At 43.3% G+C, this 23,366-nt stretch overlaps 1 protein-coding gene across 1 annotated transcript; it reads right to left on the bottom strand.

Annotated features, from left to right (window-relative positions):
- Positions 1-972: 972 nt before the first annotated feature.
- Positions 973-22,339, bottom strand: CDC37L1 (cell division cycle 37 like 1, HSP90 cochaperone). The gene is made up of 7 exons (XM_050944305.1): positions 22,184-22,339; positions 13,236-13,517; positions 12,244-12,337; positions 8,214-8,329; positions 7,728-7,850; positions 5,597-5,761; positions 973-3,638 (listed from the first exon to the last, which is right to left on the bottom strand). Exons 1-7 carry the CDS (start codon positions 22,274-22,276, stop codon positions 3,537-3,539), a joined length of 975 nt encoding a protein of 324 aa, XP_050800262.1. The 5' UTR covers positions 22,277-22,339; the 3' UTR covers positions 973-3,536.
- Positions 22,340-23,366: the final 1,027 nt, after the last annotated feature.

The following is a 23,366-nucleotide window of genomic DNA, read 5'->3' on the forward strand; positions in this document are numbered from 1 at the left end:
CGGAACATTGACACTATACAACAGTCAATAAGAGGCTCTGGTCATCTTAAAATTTCAGTCACACGCAGCACTACAATAAAATGTTTTATTACAGAAAATTAAAATCTCATTTCCAAAGCAGTGGGGGAGAATCCTGCCACAAGAGTATTCAAGGTTCTTTGATTAAACATGTTAGCTTGACAAATCATAGCTATCTTGAAGTCTGTCTTTATCCACATTTAAAAGTTACAAAACTTACCTTTTTGCTATTTCACTCCACTAAGTTACAACATTAACAAAATTCTGACTATCTAGTTGCACCTAGAAGAGTCCCACTGGAAACAAAACCACATTTGGTGTGGTAGAGTGTAACTTTAATCCTCAGTTAATGAGGTTATAGAGCAGAGATTAAAACAGTAGGCTAATAGTCTCTCCCGTAAGATTAATAGAGATGCGTACATTGCATATTTTGGTGGTAGGGAACCAGCCTCATTCCCATTTGACACTGGACTTTGAGGTCAACAGCCCTCTGTAAGCTTGGCTCTTTCAAATACCAAGCAGTCCAGATTTTTGTAGCTACTGCTAGTCTTTACAAGGAACTCTCATACCCATTTTTTCAGCTTTACAGACTCTGTTGATTTCATTTCCCTCAATCCCACTTCTTCAGAAACTGGTCAGCAAGCTCTAGGTACAGAAATCAATGTAATCATCACATCCAGATAGTTAAACTTTATGAAACTGGTGTAACTGGCAGCAGACCATGCTGCTGAGAGCATCACTCCTCTCTGGTATTGATCTATCAAACAGGTCATCTACTAGTAGTACCAACACAGTTAAAATACTTTACAGTAGGATTTTTACTCCAAAGTATTATCACCACCAGTACTGACACATTCTAAGAAAAGCATCTGAGGAATTTGGAAAGCTTTTCATTTGTGGTAAGTGTAAGGCTGTTGAGGTAGGTACTGTTCAGTTTGGGTCCTTTTCTTAAAAAAAGAAAAAAATGAAATTTTGCAGCCACCAGCCTTTATGTCCTTTGAGACGCCTCTAGACATACACATGTTCCTTGAAGACTAGATTCCTTTGGACAGTTGCCTTAGCATTCCCATACAAAACCTTGATTTGTTCTATACTTCCATTTGACACCAGCATTACTGGGGTTTCAGGACTATTTCCAGACAAAAAGCAACAGCTCTCCCCACCTTTGCACTAGCCTAAATACACATTTCTTCACTTTCCATAAGAACAGGATATTGGCTGCCCTTTCTCCAAGATGGCCCTGAGATTTTTAGCAGAAGTGTGTTCTGTTCTTCACATGCCTGCAACAACCTCAGGGCTTAGATACCAGAGCAACAGGCACCTGCAGATGGAACTTCAGTTCTTTCTGTAGGATACATGATTAACTGTGTTTAGGAGATGAACTACAGCATAGCTAGGTCACTTCTCATACTGGGGAAGTTAGTGATAAGAGAAATGACATGCCCTTTTGCAATCTTTCCCTCACTGTGTTTCACTGACACTACTCAGCTAAACAGGTTTTATAGCATTGGAGAATATACTTGTGTTTTCTGCAGCTTTTGTCTAGAGCCCACTCAGAGCTGTTATCTTCTCTCAGTTCAGTAAGGGTCTGCTAGAGAGATCACAAGCGTTTCGGCTGGTGTACTGGAGACCTAAAATTAGAATGTGCCACTAAAGTTGTTTCTGTATCTCAACCATATCAGAAACACAGATCAGCCCCCTCATGCTAGTAGCTGACAGACATTTCAATGAAGGCCCAGCAAACGTTTCTGAAGCTTGACTGTGCTCACCCCAAAATTCCCATCCATAAGGCTTCTGTAGTACTTACTTAAAAGAAGAAATGCTCTTATGGTTCTCTATAACCAAGCATGTGACTGGCCTGCTCCTCACAGAACATGGAGGCAAAGGCCTGATTGTGCTGGCCATGGGGTGAGGGGGGGGGGAGGGGAAGAAGGGGACCAGAGAAGTAGTTCTGTTTCTGACACTGGTTCTGTGCCACCACTGGCCCCTGCATGCCTTAGGACAGACTAGGGGCCACTCCAAGGTACAACTACCGCCTGTGGCCACCCACCAGCAAAGAAAAGCCAAATCACAGTAGTTCTTCAAACTTGCTCCCTTCACTTGTGGCTACAGAAGGATTGCAGAGGAAGCTGACCAGCAATGCTAGTTCTGCACCAGCCTAGGTATTCTGTAGGCTGAGGAAATCTGGCTGCTTTCCAGTCCCTTTATGCCACTTAAGCAATGCAAAAGGGTTAGTAAGCAGTAGAGAATGGTTCTCAAGAAGTATATATAAACTAATACATTGCTATTAAGCTTTCCTAAATGTTTTCAATAGTTTTTTCACCTGTGTACACAGCCTCTATGTATCTGGGCTGTTTCAGTGTAGGACTGACCCTCTCTGATACCACAGTACAAATGCCTAGATATTTTCTCATTTTACAGCAAAAGCAGCAGTTTTGGACTGCAAAGACTGTTCTGGCAAAATTCTGAAAATATTACAGAGTTTGACCTTTACAGAGCTCTAAAGCAGAGGGCTCTTAAGATACTGCCCTATATATTGTTACTCTCAGCAATTAAACACTTGGCCTCAATCATTCAGCTGATACTGAAACAGAACTTTCTTCCTTTTAAACTGAGGAAAGCTTGAAATACCGTAACAAAACTGAATTATAAATCAATACTGTTCACTCAGTCTTTGGCAGTCAGGCTTTCGTTGTTACTAGTATGAAGGAGAGAGCCTGGCTGCAGTACAATCTTATCCTGAAGTTGTTTCCCCCACCCTCAATCTCCCTCACTCAAAATATTTATTCACACGGGAACTTTGTAATGCAACCGTAATATTTTAAGTTAACACTAAATGTTAGACAGACGAATCAGCTTCTCAGTGACCATGCTGCTAGAAATGCGGCTCAAAACTCACTAAGCAATTATACACTTTGTCTCTAAAATGTACATAACTTGACAATCAGAAATAAGTCCTTTGTCTGAAAGCAAAGTAAAATTTTAATCTCTACAGTAGAGGTAAAAAAACACTGCTTTAATCTGAGCATCCAAGCTGATATCAGCTTTTGATTTATTGCTATTAATATGATAAAATTGGATTTGAGCGGTTACTATGTCAGCAGTATAGCATGAGTACAATTGTGATCTTTAGTATTCATAGAGCAAGACACGTCCATGTCCATAATAAAAGATTATAGCAGATTCCAACTAGAATCAACCACTTCTCGTAAACATTGTATTTGTGCAGATTTGTTTGTCATACTTTGATTCCTAAAATTAAGAATAAAGGCAAGTTTAAGTAGCAGAAACAACATCCAGTTTCACATTCGGTAACATATGAGAACCCCTCTTCTAAAAAAGAACCAAAAATCTAGCAGCACATTTTCAAACAAAATGACAAATGTGTTTCTGGATTACCCTCCTTCCAAAAATCAAAACACAAAAAATAAAGTGCAGCACCCAGAAAAGTAAGTATCAAGAAAAGAGCCACATTCTTTTCTTTGTAATAAAAGTACTTGGCCTCAGTCTTAACAGTACTATATTGTGTCCATCATTTTGGGTTCCTCATCATCTCGGTGTACCAACGAGTTTAAATTAAAGAGACCTGTGTTTACGCAGCTTTGAAGAGAGTCTGCAGTCTGCAACAGGAGAAAACAACATTAATTCTACACAAGTAAATACTGAGATTCTAATTTTTCACCTTGTGCTTTCACGGTCAATTGCCTAGCTCCCTTTAATGGTCTGCATCTCACACTCAGGAGGCAAGTTTGAATGTGATGCATAAGGATTTGCCAATAACTAATAGTAATGGTAATTTAGCTTATTAAAAATGTATTCCCTTGAAATTTAGGAAATCTTTTGACTGTACTAAGCTTTTATTCATCTTGTATGGAAAGAGAGCCTAAAGAGAAATATACATACAGTAACTCCTCACTTAAAATTGTCCAGGTTAACATTGTTTCTTTGTTACATTGCTGATGAATTAAAGAACATGAGTGTTTAAAGTTGTGCAATGCTACCTTATAATGTTGTTTGGCAGCCACCTGCTTTGTCAACTGCTTGCAGAAAGAGCAGCCCATTGGAGCTAGCTGGTGGGCTTGCAACCAGGGTGTATGACAGCCCCCCATCAGCTCCCTGCTCCCCTAAGTTCCACGTGCAGCAGCCACCCAGCAGGCTATCAATTGCCAGGCAGTTCAGCTGTCCCTCCCAGCACTGCAGTGTGCTGCTCCTGCCCTCTGCCTTGGAGCTGCTCCCAGGAGACTCCTGCTTGCTGTGCCGGGGGGAGCAGAGGGGGGAGGGTGCTAATGTCAGGTTGTCCCCGTCCCCCACTCCTGCCCCCTATCTCCACAGAACAGTGGGGGACATGATAGGGCTCAAGATGACAAGACTCAGGATGAGGGAGAGAGCTTGATGGCAGCAGCTGCTGTCAACTTGCTGATCTGCTTAAAAAAGCAGTGTACTTAGAGTGGGGTCAGTGTATTTACAGGGCAATGTACCTCCTTCTCTCACACACATTGTCTCTCTCTGCCATGCTGTATCCCCTCCCACCATCCCTGCTGCCTTGTAGAGTGTGAGGCTACATTAACAACTGCGTTAACCCTTGAGGGCTCAGCCGAGTGCTAGTTCATCATTTAGAAGCAAGGCATTCCCTGGGAAATATCCCACCATCTGATTCCACCACCTCAATCAAGCTTCACAATCATCATTGCTGTGTACAGTATTAAATTGTTTGTTTAAAACTTATGTGGTGTGTATATATATAGTCTTTTGTCTGGCAAAAAAAGTCCCTAGAACCTAACATCCCCTATTTACATTAATTCTTAAGTAGCATTGTTCAGAAACATAACTACAGCATTAAGCGAGGAGCTACTGTAATCCTATTCTAAGTTACCTCAGATGCAAGTGAACCTGTGTAAATAAATATCTTGATCGAAAGGATGTCTTAATTTTGACCCCATTCAAGCCTCCAAGTGGGGAAAAACCCTTCAGTTTCTTTTATGTCTGTGGGATAACCATTAAACTAACATTTAAATCATGCTTTGTAATTAAAAGCCACCTATAATGAAACCTCAGTGTTTTATTAAAGGTATCTTGCAGTTCCCATTCTCTTATCACAGGCTGCATTTTTCTTAGGTTTGATTACTTGTAAGTTTCCATTAATGAGAACATTATGCTCATTTTTACTTGGAAACTCATTTTCACCTCCTATAATATAAAATTCAAAATTTAACTACAGAATCAGTTTTATAATAAGTGTTTGCTCCAGCATACTTGTGGCAGATAAAATTACTTGCGAGTAGGTTAAGTATATGAATATTTAATGCATTAGGGCTGAATTATCAGGTTATAAAAGTGCATTTGGATTTGTACTTGGATGATATTTGGGGTCTAGGAGACAAAACAGTAGCTTTTTCAGTATCTATATGGAGGGCAAATAGTTTCTGTACAGAATATTTAACTTTAGTCCCAGCTAGTACCTTACTCCATAAGTAGTCCTATTTGAAATCAAAGGTACTACTTCACATGAGCAAAGATGGCAGATTCTGGCCCTAAAACAATTATATGATTTCTGTAAATGGATTTATTAAAAACCTACCTGTGGCAAAAACTCCAGCACGCCTAAGGAACTGAGACCAGTATGGGCAATGGGATTCTGAACTGACATAGCCTGAAAACTTTGTGATTGTGAAGAGATTTTCACTCTTGATTTAAATCCTTCGAGTTCATTTTTAAAAGCCTCAAAATAACCTTCTTCTTCTGCCTGTAGAAAGAAAAGATTGTCAATTAAGTATTGCCCTAAACTCAAAACTATAAGTAAAATTTTGGATATATAAGTATATACATTACTGGAAAAAAAAAAAAAAAAGGCTACACAATGAAGCACAGAAAAGGGAAAACACCACCACCCTAAACTTTAGATGAAAGTCTTGGAGAGAAACCAGTAGCAGCTTTATGAAAAGTCAGCTAGGTTTCTTGATTTTTTTTTTTTTAAAGTGTGTTTTTAATATTTTTGGCTGGGATAATGATAAAAGGCTATTTTCTTGCAACTGAGGAGCGGTGAATAGATCCTAATTTTAAGCCATTCCTCATCCCATCCTAGAAGCTGAAAGGAGGGGATACTCAGTACTGGACTTCTCAGAAGCAAGTCAACACTAGTTAAAGCTGGGGTCCCCCATTAACTGACAGGGCACTTCCCCTCCCAAGTGAATCTGCCAGTATGAAAAGTCAGACTAAGTACTTGAAATTTTCACAGCGATGCACAAATTCAGCCCCTATGAGCACTTTAAAGACATCCTTTGATTTGCAGCAATCCAGCCAGGAACAGTACAAACTGCAGAAATGGGTACACAGAGGTGCACTACAGTGATACAAAAATGCTGTTCAGTGGACGGCTGTGGCAAACACTGACCCAAGTCAGGGTAAACAATGGAGACCTTGATAACAAGCTAACAGGGACACCAAGTCCTTAAAAATGCTTTTTTATTAGTTGTGACTTAGAAATCACTTTGCCTGCTTAGCATCTCTAACTCCTGTTTACAATTAAATCCTGACATCATCAGCTTAGATGGGCTTTTTTGCTAGAGTGTACAATTTAAAACTTACTGGGACAAAAGTGGATTTTGCAGTTAAACTTCACTGATTTCAAAGGTATGATGAAATATGGAGTTCCTGAATTCTTACAATGAAGTTAGGGTGTGTTCCAACATCAATTCATATTTCAAGATCTCTATCTTTCATTAGTATTCTAGAACACTTCATTTCATATTTGTGAAGCACTTTGGAGCTGTGAACTGCACACACTGTTCAGCAAAAATACTTTTAACTATGATTAAGCAGTTCTGTACTAAGTTTTAATTAAATGTATTACAAATTAATTTTGAACTACTGTGATGGAATAGTCGCCAGACCAGATGCTAGTTTATTCAATTGAGACCAGTTTCTGAAGAAAGTTGCTGACCACACTACTCATGCAATTCTTCCAGAATAGCATTTTTAATTGGGAGTGTGGTGATGGGGGCAAATGGGCACTGCAATAGATAGGTCCTGTGGAATGCCCTCTCTTTGCCTCCATCCCAAGATTTCAACATGCCTTCAAGTCATAGCTCTCTGGAGCCTGATACTATTGCTCCTGGATGGCTATACTTGGTCATTACAGAGGCATAAAAATGTGCTCTTTCCTTAAGAAGGCGCATGAAGTCTCCATGGCACACCATGAGCCCAGCTGCTTGAGAAGTTAATCTAGTCCTGAATCCTATCTCCCTGGTTAAGCAGTGCAATGGAGACACCTCCTGTCCAGTGTCTATATATCTTCTTCTACAGTTTTTAGAGCACAAAATATTGATTCTGCAGGAACTCTACTCTTTCAAAGAGTGAGGGTCTATAGGAAATGGGAGACAGTTTTCACCATTCTATATTACTTGTGCATGAAAGAATGTTACATTTATTGTATGATTATACATGAAGTACACACTGATTTTATGTTCTGTTCTTTTAGACACTCATAACAGCATGACGACACCCACAGAGCTTCCATTTTCATGGCTACACTGACCATTACTGCACAAAGGGCTGCCAACAACTCAACCTTTCCCCTAGAGCCCAGGGCTATTCCCTTAGCACATATTTAGCTTGCAGCTGTCAGGAACAAATCTCAGCTGCTCTTGAACACTGATCCCTCTCAGATGCTGCAAGAGCTTCTCTAGCATTAAAATGAAATCATGACTTACTTTTGCTCTTTGGAAAAATAGACGAAAACAGCCTCTGGGATCCACATTACAACTTTTGGCCATTTCTATAATAAACTGCATAACAACTGCTTGGTGTGCTACTTGTTCCATGAGAGCTCTTTTCTGGAAACAAAAGTTAAAAGTTACATTTCTAAAGAGATTGTAAGCATGTAACTAAGATTTCAAATGTGTTTTACTTTCATGATCACCAGTTCTCATCTTACAAGATCAAACTGAAAGTGGGGATGCGCTGTGGGGGGGAAGGGTAGGAGGGAATGGAGACAGAACTACTGAAGAACAGACATAATGCAAGGTATTATCGAGGTTCCCTTCAGTAAGATAACTGGAAACATGGTGGGGGGGGTAAGGGGAAGGGGGAATAGATAAATCATTTAATGTGATCTATGTAGATAGTCTTCTGTAGCATAAGCAGGAAAAATGTATACCTTTTCCCAGATTCAAACCAATTTAAGATTTGCCTAATACCTGTTCTGCTTCTAGGTGAAAACACCATAAGATGAGATATTTAGCTGTATCTTCACATACAAGGTATGGATGGTCAGACAAAAATCTCTGGCTATCATCCCATCTGCTTAGCATGCCTGGTGAAAAGGAATTAGAAAACCAAGTGTTACCATAAAAGTACACTGCTTATGGTATTTGAACGGCAGTAGAGACCAGATAGTCATTACTTGACTCCATATGATAGAGTGTTTTAGGCTATTTTTACACTGCAGACCTTATAGTAGCACAGCTGTACTGCTGCAGCTGCACCGCTGTAAGGTCTCCCGTATAACCACTCTTCCACCAACATAATTAAATCACCCCAACGAGCAGCAGTAGCTAGGTTGGCAGCACAGTGCTGTCCCCACCGGTGCTTTTGTTTGTCGGGGTGTGTGTTATTTTATTTATTTATTTTTTTACACCCTGACCAACAAAAGTTTTACTGCCAAACGTGCCAGTGTAGACATAGCATAATGACAAATTCATTACCACTCGAATGCTCAACCTGCCATCAGAAGAGTGACACAGAAGACTAAGCCTAAGTGAGCTAGTCTCATTCCAACTCCTAACTGACATGTGACCAAAATAATGATTGACACCTTTTTTGCTAGTTTCAGCAGAAAGGCCATGTTAAGAGTCCATTAAAGACTAACTGACACTTTCACTTGTAAATGTGGTCTCTATAACAGGACTGAGGCTAGATGGCTGGAGAAGCTTGCACTGCCTCTTCTGTATCTCTTCAGTGGCTAGAGTACTTCAGCTTCTCAACTACCAATATAGCAGAAGAATGAAGACAAAGAACAAAATAAAATTCCTCTACAAATTTTCCTGTATAATGCACATAGTTCAACTAAACTCAACATGATCCAAAGATATGAGACAAAAAGAGGCTCATTAACTGAACTTCTGCAACACTAGAAAACCAGGATATTCCATGTTATCTAGTGCATCAGTTGTCAAACTAAAGGCCTTAGACCACTGGATACCTGTGGAACACTTCTTGGCAGGCTGCAGAGAGCTAGCTGGCTAACCATATGTTGCTGGCTATTAAAAATTTCATACGATAAAAAAAAAAAAAGTTTAAGAAGTCCTGATAGAGGAAACTGTGGAAAATATTTCTGGATATATCTGCACGTTAGATGTCTCCTATACGTAAAAATTAAAAGTGAGTTTAGCATTTAGAATTTCTCATTTATTTAGAACTTTTCTTTAGAACACAAGAGCATCAATAAAGGAATATTAGGTTTTATGAATTTCTGTCCAAGGCAACTGAGCTACACGGTATGGGATCAATTATAGAACACTACACAGTAGGCAATTTCTCAACTTTTAAGAGACTAATCCAGGTTTGAAGTCAGAAGTGGAAAAAGGTATTATTAGACAAAGTAATTAATCTACTTCTGATTTATAGGTAGAATGTTAAAATGCAGAGACCAAATACAAATAGACCAAAGTGTAAAATGGTATGAACCAGGAGGAGAAATCATCAAGTTGTATTGCTTGCGACTGTCTTAAACAAAGTGGAAAAAAGTTATATTAAAAGCCTTTAAAACCAAAACCACTAGTGAAGTCAGAATACTAAAAAAAAAAAAAAAGTTTAGAGAATTCTCATGAATTCCGCAAGGTTTTATATATTTACCTTATTTCATTCACCATATTAAGAAATTATCAGATTACAAAACAATTAAGTATTTGAGTCCTAGTAGAGGTCAGTCTAAACACAGATTTGGTACTTTGCATTCCACCCAGAAAGCTAGTAAGAAGATATTTCTGCTAAAATGATTAGTGGGGGAACAGTTAACATTGTTCCTTGTGTGGTCATCCTTGGACTTCAAAGTTATTTCAGTGACAAGGAGGCAGGTCAATCGCGTCTGTTGGCATATACTGAGACAGCCTCATGCATCACTTCACATTTGCAAGGTCTGTTCTGAAACTAAGAGGACTAGAAACCATTTTTGTTTTTAAAAATATACCACCACAAAGAAAAGCCAGTATGGCATACCAAGTGCCAACTCAACCCCATCCCTGGTTGGAGGGATGATTTCCATCAGGTAATCAACAGCCCCAATACAGGTATGCCCCTACACATACAGGAACCAATCAAAGACTCAGAACAATGGGAGACAGTCAAGATATTCATCAAAATTTCAGAACATTACATGACAAAGGGCATTTGAGTACAATGTTTTTGATCACATTTCAATTACAGATTTAAAGTGACACCTAGTAAATGGTCTGATATACTTGGATAAACTACTCTGCACCTGAGTTACTATTAATAGATGCTTATTCGACTAAAAAGTTATTTTTAGTAGTAAATCCATCATGTGTATTAAAGCTATTCCTCTTGTGGCTTACATGGCAAAGATGTGTATTAAATACTTAACACCTTTACACACAGGACTTGAAAAATCCACCCAATGCCCAGTAGTGTTCGCTCTGAAGCACATGTACATGCAGAGGGTCTGGCAGTAAGGAGGTTTGAGAAGTACTAATCAATTTCCGCAGATTTTAAGCTGATGCAGTGCTTTCTTTCTGATTCTGCACGTAAGGCCATCATTGCTAATGCTGCTTATCTCTTTCCCCAAGCAGCAAACAAGAGTTGCTCATTATGTTCTTGCTTGGTGAAAGCTGCAAGCAGCAGCCAAGGCAGGCACTAGAGCAGGGGTGGGTGAACTATGGCCCACGGGCCGGATCCGGCCTCTCAGGGCTTTGGATTCAGCCCACAGGATTGCACCCAGTGGCGCCACGAGCCTCACGCCACTCTCAGCAGCAGCCGGGCCAACATCCCTGCAGCCCTTGCCTCCAGGAACCACCCCCTGCAGCTCCCATTGGTGGGGAACCATGGCCAATGGGAGCTTTGGGGAGATACCTGGAGGTGCAGCAAGGGCAATGCACACAGAGCTCTCTGCCACTCCCTCCCCTTCCCGGAGTGGCGCAGGGCTAGGGACAGGGCAGGCATGTAGGGAGCCTGCCCTGCCCCCGGTGTGTGCCACTGCTACCCTGGAGCCCAAACCCCTCCTGCATCCTGGCCCCCAACTCCCTGCCCTAAGACCCCTGCCTGCACCATGCACCCTAACTCCTCGCTCTGAGCCCTCTCATAAACCCCCCACCCCAACCCCCTGCCCTGAGCCCCCTCCCGCAGTCCATACCCCTGCCCTGAGCTCCCTCCCACACCCTGCACTCCCTGCCCCAGCCCCACATACAATTTCTCTACCCAGATGTGGCCCTCGGCCCAAAAAGTTTGCCCATCCCTGCACTAGAGCTAGTCACAGAAAGGATTCTAGAAGAGGTTAGGAGGAGCATACCAGAACCCCTGATGCCCCAGCTGCAACCAAGTAGCTTTACTGTGGAAGAGAAATCTTCATCTTCCGTCCAAGCAGTGGTGCTCCTTCCATCTTTTGTCTGTTTGCAACTAAGCTTAGTGATCTCAACAGTATTTTTTTTAAAAGGTCTTTTCCCACAAAGCCGAAGCTTTCTTGGACCAGTAGGTTCTTTGTGTTCAACCAGCAAACACGGCTGTAGTCTACAAGAGATTCTAATAACTGAACTAAAATAGAAATTTAGCTACTTAGCTGCCATTTCCATGGAAGGATACACTTTTGATAAATACTGAGGGAAAAAATGCTTCCCTTTAAAAGAAAAACGCTTCAGAATTTACAATACCACTGTTCTAGTATCACCTTTCCTGCAGTGTCAGATAAAGTAGACAGAACCCTCTCTTTTGCAAGGATGTCAGTTATGCTGAGCACTAAAATAGTGTTTATCTAAAAAGCATTATTGACTGTAGGATTCAATAAACTTCTGCAGCATGCAGCCTCTTACTTGGAAAGGACTATTTTGTAATGACTATCAAATAAAATCCCAAACCCTGATAGACCAGAAACCTGACGCTTCATTCTGCTAGCCAGATGCGTCATTTCAAAGTGTCCATTTTATAAAACAATAAAACCTATCTAAACACAATGCGTAAAGCTAAAACTACAAAAAGCTGGAAAAGAGAGGTACTTACCAAAATGTCTAATTTTTTGTTCATGTTTCTGCAGGAATGATTTGGATTTGTCTTCCTCTTCTATTTCTTTTCTTTTCTTTTGATTAATAAAACTCTGTGGGGAGGGAGAGAGGGAGGAAGCTTAATTACAGAATCCTTTGTTACGCTATTTTAAACTAGGTCATTATGGGAACACCATTTTATTGAATTTCCATTTAAAAAGTAATGCTTCTAGTTGTAGGCCCAAAACCTGCAAACACACTGATGCATATACTTAATTTAACGTACATGAGGTGGTGTCTGGGAAACTGGGCTTTTTGACAATTAACACCAGCATTAAAAAAATGACTCTTTCTAACGTCTGGTCCTGGATTATTGCTTGGAATAGCATTGTCATGTACTAAAGTATTTAATACACCAGGTAGCAAGGCACTGAGTCTTTAAAACTCAAGAAATGCCTAACTTTTTTTTCCCCTTACTACACCTCTACCTCGATATAATGCTGTCCTCAGGAGCCAAAAAAACTCACCACGTTATAGGTGAAACCGTGTTATATCTAACTTGCTTTGATCCACTGGACTGCACAGTCCTCCGGAGCACTGCTTTACCAGGTTATATCTGAATTTGTGTTATATAGGGTCGTGTTATATCGAGGTAGAGGTGTATTTGTAAATTTAATATTGAAGTATTAATATGAAGAAGGTAGGATTTGATGCTAACTTTATCATTTGGAGACAACTGCTGTTTTGGATCAATGCAATGTGAGATGCCTGCTAGTAGTACAAAAACATTTCTTATGTTTTGATATCAGAGCAGGACGTACTTTTTGGTGGATTTTAACAAAATAAATGAAAGGATACTCATTCAGCACTTAATCTTGTCATATGGACTGTTCTGGATACAAACGACACTCACAATATTACAGTGACAAGTGCCATATAAATAACTTGATTTACCTAACAGTTCTATCCCTTGTTTTTACCTGCTTTTATGCATGTTGATATGGTTCGTACCTTATTAAATACGTCCTTGCTAACAGAATCTGTGTTCCACAGATTTTGTGTTTCCCTCTGTATTAGGGCCTCTTCTTTCTGTCTCCATTCTTCCTCCCTCTGTCTCAATTCTGAAGCATCAGTGTGCGCTTTGGCATGTTCCTGATCCAGGGACTCAGAGTTATGCAGTGCTAAACTACCAAGTTTCTGCTGGGCTTCTGCTAAATTCCATTTGCATTCCACAGAGCTCTTCACAAACTCCTTTTGTTTTTGGCAAGCCAATTCAATCCCATGGCCATATATCTGTATGGGGGAAAAAAAAATCAGATTTGTTCATTTGGAAAAGTGGAGAGAATTTAGATAGCAAGCAAACAGGTAAAGTTAGTTGCAGAACAGAATTCTTGAGATGGCAAATTTGTGAAAAGTGAGGTTAAATTCTGAACAGCGACTAAAATTGATATTATACAGTTGGATGTTTACTTATATGATTTCCACATTAAATTAGCTCAGTTTACACATAAAATACATTTTAATAACTCCCAGACTTGCAAACTCAGGGATCATGTATCAGCAGTAACAAAGCTTCTCCAACCAAACTGCAGAAAACAATTTTTATGATGAAGCATGGGTGAAAATAGGATCCAGCTGGCTCTCTCTTAGCTGTTCTGGTTCTGCAGTGCTAACAATAGCCAAAACACCAGAATTAACTCTAAATACATATAATCTGTAATAAGAAAGTGGCATTTTTACAGTGTCTGACCATGATTGGACTTTGAGTATTGCTTAAATGCCAAGCAGATTAATATTCTTCGCTTGAAACACCTTGTACAAAGGACAGATATGTAGAAAAATAACCTATTTTACTTAGTTCTCACATAAACATAGGAGGGATTTCTAGTGGCAATAAACCCCACTTCAGACACCCAGAAAAAAGTAAGAGTATGAATTCCTATACAGCAATCTGCAGTTTCTCATGCTTACTCTGGGCTTCGAAACACGGTAGATCTCCTTTTAACAAAAGGGGACAAGTTGCTGCTTGCTCAAACTTACCCTAGAATCAAAGGTGAAGAGAATGTCTTGAAAGAAATGAGATATATAGTATTTCAAAGAGTTAACTATGCGGCCTCTCTAGGATTTCCAGTCACTGCTTGTTCCAAACCCAGACTGTTACCTTTCAAAAAGGAGCCCCATATATCTGCACATTGACTTTTTCAACAGAACGGTGATTGAATAAGTGTTTACGCAACTCTGCTGCACATACTTCATTTTGTCAGTCACACCCAGCAGTGCGACGGAAAATGGGAAAAGGCAGCGAGATACTCAAGTGCTGGCCTGGCGACCGCCGACAAACCCAGCGCTAACTGAGTGACTGGGGGGCACTGTCATAAACCTATTCCCAGATTTGGACCTTAGCGTCCAAAATATGGGGGTTAGCATGAAAACCTCCAAGCTTAGTTACCAGCTTGGACCAGGTAAAGCTGCCACCACCCAAAAAATTAGAGTGTTTTTGGGGCACTCTGGTCCCCCCAAAAACCTTCCCTGGGGACCCCAAGACCCAAATCCCTTGAGTCTCACAACAAAGGGAAATAAACCTTTTCCCTTCCCCCCCTCCAGGTGTTCCTGGAGAGATACACAGAAGCAAACTTTGTGAATCTAAACAGAGGGATTTCACCCTCTTTATTTTCAGTTCTGGAAACACAAGCACTTCCCTCTTTACCCAGAGGGAATGCAAAGTCAGGCTAGTAAATCTAACACACACAGATTTCCCCGACTTCTTCCTCCCACCAATTCCCTGGTGAGCTGCAGACTTAATTCCCTGGAGTTCCCCACTAAAGAAAAACTCCAACAGGTCTTAAAAGAAAGCTTTATATAAAAAGAAAGAAAAATACATAAAAATGGTCTTTTTGTATTAAGGTGACAAATACAGGGTCATTTGCTTAAAAGAATATTGAATAAACAGCCTTATTCAAAAAGAACACAATTCAAAGCACTCCAGCAACTACAGACATGTAAATACAAAAGAAAAAAAACAATAATCCCTATTGTTTTTATGATCTCTGTACTCACAACTTGGAAACAGAAGATTAGAAAGCAGGAAATAGAAATCCCCTCATAGCCAAGAGAGAGTACAGGCAGAAGACCCAAGAACAAAGGACTCACACACAAAAAACCCTCCACCCAGATCTGAAAAAGTCTTGTTTCCTGATTGGCCCTCTGGTCAGGTGCTTCAGGTTACTTTTTTTTTCCAGGTGAAAGACACATTAACCCTTAGCTATCTGTTTATGACACGCCCCCCAAATTGCAGACAGTGGGGAAGCTCACTGGCGGCGATTTCCTCCTAGAACTTTAAACTAAACAGAGTAATACAACACATACACCTTTACATATACCACTAAGTATATAACTAACAGACTTCTACATTTTAAGAACGCTTTTTAACTACTGGATTCTGGGAAACTCTCACAGGAGAGTGCATTAGCTACTTTGTTAGAAGCTCCTGAGATGTGCTGAATTTCAAAATTAAAATCTTGGAGAGCTAAACTCCAACCAAGAAGTTTTTTGTTGTTCCCCTTGGCAGTATGAAGCCACTTTAGAGCAGCATGGTCAGTTTGTAGCTGGAACCGCCGTCCCCAAACATATGGGCGTAGCTTTTCCAGGGCGTACACAATGGCATAGCATTCCTTTTCACTGACTGACCAGTGACTTTCCCTCTCAGAAGAGTTTCTTGCTGAGAAACACGAAAGGATGGAAGTTGTGATCTGTTGCTTCCTGCATTAGAACTGCTCCTATACCACGCTCAGATGCATCCGTGGTTACTACGAATGGCTTGTCAAAATCCGGGGCCCTGAGCACAGGGTCAGACATGAGCATTGCCTTAAGTTGGGTAAAGGCCTTTTAACACTCATCAGTCCACTTAACTGCATTCGGCTGGGTCTTTTTGGTCAGGTTGGTCAGTGGGGCAGCGATTTGGCTGTAGTGTGGTACAAATCGCCGGTAGTACCCGGCCAAGCCTAAGAAGGATTGGACCTATTTCTTTAACCTTGGGACAGGCCACTTTTGCATAGCATCCACCTTGGCCTGTAGGGGGTTTATGGTTTCTCGACCCACCTGGTGCCCCAGGTAAGTCACTCTGTTTTGGCCTATTTGACACTTTTTGGCCTTAACAGTTAGTTCGGCCTGCCTGATGCGGTTAAAGACCTTTTCCAGGTGTAGTAGGTGTTCGGGCCAGGAGTCCGAAAAAATGGCCACATCATCGAGGTAGGCAACTGCATATTCTCCCAGTCCTGCTAGTAGACCATTTACCAGCCTCTGGAAGGTGGCGGGTGCATTTCGAAGACCGAAAGGAAGGACATTGAATTCATACACCCCCGCATGGGTGACGAATGCTGACCTTTCCTTGGCAGGTTCATCTAGTGGTACTTGCCAGTACTCCTGGGTTAAGTCTATTGTAGAGATGAATTGAGCACGTCCCAACTTTTCCAATAGCTCATCGGTGCCTGGCATTGGATAGTTGTCTGGACGAGTTAGCACATTTAGCTTACGGTAGTCCACGCAAAAGCGTATTTCCCCATCTGGTTTGGGTACCAGAACCACTGGAGATGCCCATGCACTGGTAGATGAGCGGATTATACCCATCTGTAGCATGTTCTGGATCTCCCGTTCTATAGCAGCTTGGGCATGAGGAGACACCCGGTAGGGTGGGGTTCTAATGGGGTGAGCATTACCTGTGTCAATGGAGTGGTATGCCCGTTCAGTCCGTCCTGGGTTGGCTGAGAACAATGGGGCGAAGCTAGTGCACAGCTCCTTGATTTGTTGCCGCTGCAGACGTTCCAGGGTGGTTGAGAGGTTCACCTCTTCCACGCCACCATCTTTTTTCCCGTCGTAGTAGACACCGTCAGGCCACTCAGCATCATCTCCCTGGACTGTAAACTGACAAACCTGTAAGTCTCTGGAATAGCAAAGCTTGAGAGAATTAACATGTTACACTCTGGGCTTTAGTGAGGAATTGGGAAATGCTATGAGGTAGTTCACAGTTCCCAGGCGCTCTTGGACCGTGAATGGCCCTTCCCATGATGCTTCCATCTTATGGGCCTGTTGCGCCTTCAAGACCATAACCTGGTCTCCTACCTTGAAGGAACGTTCTCTGGTATGTCTGTCATACCAGGCCTTTTGCTCTTCCTGAGCATCCTTCAGGTTCTCTTTAGCAAGGGCTAAGGAGTGTCGGAGGGTGCTTTGTAGGTTGCTTACAAAGTCCAGAATGTTAGTTCCTGGAGAAGGCGTAAACCCCTCCCGTTGCTGCTTCACCAACTGTAATGGCCCCTTAACCTCGTGACCATACACAAGTTTAAACGGTGAAAACCATAAACTGGGATGTGGTACAGCCCTGTAGGCAAACAGCAACTGCTGCAACACTAGGTCCCAATTATTGGAGAATTCGTTGATGAATTTTCGTATCATGGCCCCCAAAGTTCCATTAAACCTTTCCACCAGGCCATTGGTTTGATGGTGGTATGGGGTAGCAACCAATTGGTTCACCCCATGCGTGTCCCACAGTTTTTGCATGGTCCCTGCCAGGAAATTAGATCCTGAATCTGTAAGGATGTCGGAGGGCCAACCTACCCTGCCAAAAATGTCTGTTAGGGCCAGGCACACAGTGTTAGCCTTGGTGTTGCCTAGAGCTACTGCTTCCGGCCATCGGGTAGCAAAGTCCACGAAAGTCAGTACGTACTGCTTTCCTCTGGGTGTCTTTTTTGGGAAAGGACCCAGAATATCCACAGCTACTCGCTGAAATGGGACCTCAATTATGGGGAGTGGCTGGAGAGGGGCCTTGATCTGGTCTTGGGGTTTTCCCACTCTTTGGCATACCTCACAAGACCGGACATACTTGGCAACATCCTTGCCCATCCCCTCCCAGTGGAAGGACTTCCCCAACCGGTCCTTGGTTCTGTTCACCCCAGCATGGCCACTGGGATGATCATGGGCTAAGCTTAAGAGCTTCCCTCGGTACTTAGTTGGAACCACCAACTGTTTTTGCGGCTGCCATTCTTCCCGGTGTCCACCAGAAAGAATCTCCTTGTATAAAAGTCCTTGGTCTATAACAAACCGGGATCGATTAGAAGAGCTGAGAGGCGGTGGGGTGCTCCGTGCCGCCGCCCAAGCTTTCTGAAGGCTGTCATCTGCTTCCTGCTCAGTCTGGAACTGTTCCCTTGAGGCTGGGGTCACCAGTTCTTCCTCAGACTGTGGACTTGGGCTTGGTCCCTCTGGAAGCAATGTAGGTGATGGGGTTGTTTCCGTTGCTGGTGAACCACTCTCCACTGGTGCACCTGAGGGTATTTCAGGCTCGGGCTGAGCCTTTTGGGTATGGCTGTCTGTTGCTTCTGCCAGTTCTGGCTCGCTGGCGCCCTCTGGCGTTGAGTTTGAAGATGTGGTTACACTTGCTGGTGCTGGTTGCTGTTCCAGTTCCGGGCCTAGGACTGGAGGTGCTGTGGCTGTTTCAGTGGTTGGCATGGAATCCGGGTCCACTACCTCTGTCTGGGTCTTTGGTAACACAGACGGGGCGTCTGTGGACGGCTCAGGAACAGGAATGGGTCTGGAAGCTTGCCTGGTTTGGCTGCATGTAACCATTCCCACTCGCTTGGCCCGCTTCACCTGGTTGGCCAAGTCTTCCCCCAGTAGCATGGGGATAGGATAATTGTCATAGACTCCAGAAGTACACATTCCTGACCAGCCTTTGTACTGGACAGGCAGTTCAGCTGTAGGCAAGTCTACAGCTTGTGACATGAAGGGGTAAATTGTCACTTGGGCCTCTGGGTTGATGAATTTGGGGTCTACGAAGGATTGGTGGATAGCTGACACTTGTGCTCCCATGTCTCTCCACGCAGTAACCTTCTTTCCGCCCACTCTCAAATTTTCCCTTCGCTCCAAGGGTATTTGAGAGGCATCTGGGCCTGGGGATCTTTGGGTGATGGTGGTTTAATGAATTGCACTCGGATGGCGTTCTTTGGACAGTTGGCCTTGATATGTCCCAGTTCATTACACTTAAAGCATCTTCCATCTGATGGGTCACTGGGTCAAGGTGAGTTACTGGTGAGGTGGAAGAATAGGACGTCTGTGGCTTTACTTGGGTTGTATGTGGGGTCTTTGGCTGTCCTCGGTTGTAGGGTTTATGGTCGGTGTGCCCCCTGGGGTATTCGTTCCCCTTGACAGTAGCTTTCTCGCTTTCTGCCACTTCCATCCATCTGGCTCCAATCTCCCCCGCCTCAGTGAGATATTTGGGTTTTCCATCTTGTATGTACCGTGTGATGTCCTCAGGAACACCATCCAAGAACTGCTCCATTTGTATGAGGAGGTGCAGTTCTTCCAAGGTTTTAACATTGTGTCCTGATATCCAGGCCTCATAATTTTTCCCAACGTAGTAGGCGTGTTTGGGAAATGACACATCTGGTTTCCACTTTTGGGTTCTGAAACGCCGACGGGCATGATCCGGGGTTATCCCCATTCTGTATCTGGCCTTGGTTTGAAAAAGTTTATAGTCGTTCATTTGCTGCTTAGGCATTTCAGCTGCCACCTTTGCTAAAGGTCCACTGAGCTGTGGCCTCAATTCTACCATGTACTGGTCTTCAGGGATGCTGTACCCAAGACAGGCTCTTTCAAAATTTTCCAAGAAGGCCTCAGTGTCATCCCCTGCCTTGTAGGTGGGAAATTTCCTGTGATGTGGAACCATAATTGGAGAAGGGTTGTTAGGATTGGCTGGCGCATGCAGCCCAGCTTGCGCTAAGTCCAGTTCATGTTCTCTGTTTTTCCTTCTCTTCACTTCACTTTCTTTTTGTTGTTTTTCCATTTCTTTTTGTTGTTTTTCCATTTCTCGGCGGTAGACTACCTCTTCTTCTTGTAGTTTTCTGTGGTAGGCTGCATTTTTGGCTTCTTCTTGTTTTTGTAGCCTTTCCGTCTCTTGTTTGTGAGTTGCCTCATCTCTGGCCATCTGTGTTCTGAGCAATTCTATCTGTTTTTCCATTGCTTCGAGCTGTACTGCCTCTGGTTTTCGTGACATCTTGTTTTCTTGTGTTGGGGTGCCCTCCGGTGTTTATCTTCTGAACTGCAGGCTCTGTTGCCTCCTGGGGTCTGCCTAGCAACAGTGCCTTTTTCCCTTTCTTCCTCTAGCTAATTTTTTCAACGTAAAGTAAACCAGAAAAACCACTTTATTTGCATGTATATAGTGCTGGTATTTGACTCCTAATGGGAGTGCTATTGTGTGACAAAAGACTCTTAATAGTCTCTTAATGGTTGCTTGCTTAATATGCAAGCCACAACTGCCAGAGAGAGCAGAGAAAAAAAAATTATCTCTGGTTCCTTTTAAAGCCAAACCCTCTCTGCTAAAAAGCCCCTAGCAGAGAAAAGAAAAATATAATATTCCTACTGGCTTCTATCTATCTCACCACTGCCACTCATGTCATAAACCTATTCCCAGATTTGGACCTTAGCGTCCAAAATATGGGGGTTAGCATGAAAACCTCCAAGCTTAGTTACCAGCTTGGACCTGGTAAAGCTGCCACCACCCAAAAAATTAGAGTGTTTTGGGGCACTCTGGTCCCCCCAAAAACCTTCCCTGGGGACCCCAAGACCCAAATCCCTTGAGTCTCACAACAAAGGGAAATAAACCTTTTCCCTTCCCCCCCTCCAGGTGTTCCTGGAGAGATACACAGAAGCAAACTTTGTGAATCTAAACAGAGGGATTTCACCCTCTTTATTTTCAGTTCTGGAAACACAAGCACTTCCCTCTTTACCCAGAGGGAATGCAAAGTCAGGCTAGTAAATCTAACACACACAGATTTCCCCCTGACTTCTTCCTCCCACCAATTCCCTGGTGAGCTGCAGACTTAATTCCCTGGAGTTCCCCACTAAAGAAAAACTCCAACAGGTCTTAAAAGAAAGCTTTATATAAAAAGAAAGAAAAATACATAAAAATGGTCTTTTTGTATTAAGGTGACAAATACAGGGTCATCTGCTTAAAAGAATATTGAATAAACAGCCTTATTCAAAAAGAATACAATTCAAAGCACTCCAGCAACTATAGACATGTAAATACAAAAGAAAAAAACAATGACCCCTATTGTTTTTATGATCTCTGTACTCACAACTTGGAAACAGAAGATTAGAAAGCAGGAAATAGAAATCCCCTCATAGCCAAGAGAGAGTACAGGCAGAAGACCCAAGAACAAAGGACTCACACACAAAAAACCCTCCACCCAGATCTGAAAAAGTCTTGTTTCCTGATTGGTTCTCTGGTCAGGTGCTTCAGGTTACTTTTTTTTTCCAGGTGAAAGACACATTAACCCTTAGCTATCTGTTTATGTCAGGCACACACTGGCATGAGGCTAGGCGCACGCTACAGCCACCTCTCCCTGCAGGAAACACTGGGCCTCCTTCAGCATCACTTCACTGCAGAGACTTCACACTTGGCTCCCATCAGGAGCTTCACGTCACACTTGCCGCTAGGGTGACCAGACAGCAAGTGTGAACAATCGGGACTGGGGGTGGGAGGTGGGGAGCCTATATAAGAAAAAGATCCAAAAATCGGGACATCTGATCACCCTACTCGCCTCCACCGGGGGCGAACGGGGCAAACGGCAGCCGGGGAGGGCCCCCGGGCAGAATCTAATGGGGGATGGGTTACCAAGCGCCTCGGGGCTCTGCTCAGCCCCAGGCGGGCGTAGCTGGGGCTGGAGGAGCCGAGCGGGGCCCACGGCTCCACGCTGAGTAGGGAGCAGCTCTAACAGGACCAGACCAGCAGCAGGCCCGGGGGCTTTGCCAGCTCCGCGACCCCCGCTGAAAGAGCCGCCGCAGGGCGGGCGAGCGGTTTGGCGTCGTGCTGGTAGGAGCGGGCCGCCGGGACAGCCGGAGTCACGGCCACGCGAGAGGGCAGCGAGCCCAGCGCAGGGCCCGATCCCGGGAGTGGGGGAAGGACGTACCTGCGGGTCCGGCGGGCGGGGCGCGCAGGGCGGGTCCGGCTCCTGCCCCTCCCCCGCGCGGAGACCCCGGGAGCGCGGTGGCCACAGCGCCATCCCAGCGCAGAGACGCGCGCCACCGCCTCGGCCCCCTCCAGCCTCCGCCCAGCTCCTCCCCTCACGCAGGCCCGTTACCGTTACCAGCCTGGCCGGAAATTAGGCCAAGCGTCACTTCCGGAAACAGGCGGAGGGTGGAGGGCCAGTGTGACGTCACGGCGCACGCCACCGCCCGCTGAGAGCCACCGGAAAGGGGTGAGGTTCCCGGCCAGCTCGTGCTGGAGGAGCGTGGGGGGCGGGGCCACGTTTGTTTTTTAAGCCTCGGTGGGAAACGGAGTAGAGTGGTGCGATGCCGCCTCTGTGCGAGGCTGAGCAAGCCCCGCGTACATCTGGGTCAGAAGCCTTTGAAAAAAGGAGGAAATTGGCCAAGGGAAACCCCACTAAGATAAATGTTATGTGACTGCTCTTGATGTCGTTAGAATTCATAGCAAAAGTCCCATGAACGATCTGATCTCCTTCTTCCGATTGTCTGCCCAGCCAGCAGGGATGTGTGTACCTCACAGCAGCCAAATACAGCTTTAGAATGGGCTTCTAATAATCACAGTCCACAAATTAAACTTGGGATAGTTTGCAGCTATCTCCACTAGTGTATCCAGTGCATATAAACAGGTAACTATTTGCAAGGTTATTGTAATCCATAATTAATTACATTATTTTTATTAACACCTTTGTCATAGCAGAACATACCGATTTGAGCATTTTAATCTGACAGATAGATGTGCCAAAATAATCCTGCGTTAAAATAAAGTTATAGCTGTAAAGTCAAAAGTTAGGAAATGCCAGAATTAAGATAATGTATGCAGAGGAGTTGTAGTCATGTTGGTCCCAGGATATTAGAGAGACAAGTAGGGGGAGGTAATATCTTGTATTGGACCAACTTCTGTTGGTCAGAGAGAGAAGCTTTAAAGCTTATACCGTGAAGAGCTTATCTCTTTCACCACAGAAGTTGGTTCAATAACGGATAGAACCTTGCCCACCTTGTCTCTCTAAAACAGTGGCAGTCACATCCCTGAATTGTAGGCCAGAATCATTAAATTCTGGTCTACAGTTTCTTGTTCTAGACTATCATTTTTTGGTAATTTTTTAGGTA

The sequence above is a fragment of the Gopherus flavomarginatus genome, chromosome 3 (assembly GCF_025201925.1).
Source record: "Gopherus flavomarginatus isolate rGopFla2 chromosome 3, rGopFla2.mat.asm, whole genome shotgun sequence".
NCBI lineage: Eukaryota > Metazoa > Chordata > Testudines > Testudinidae > Gopherus > Gopherus flavomarginatus.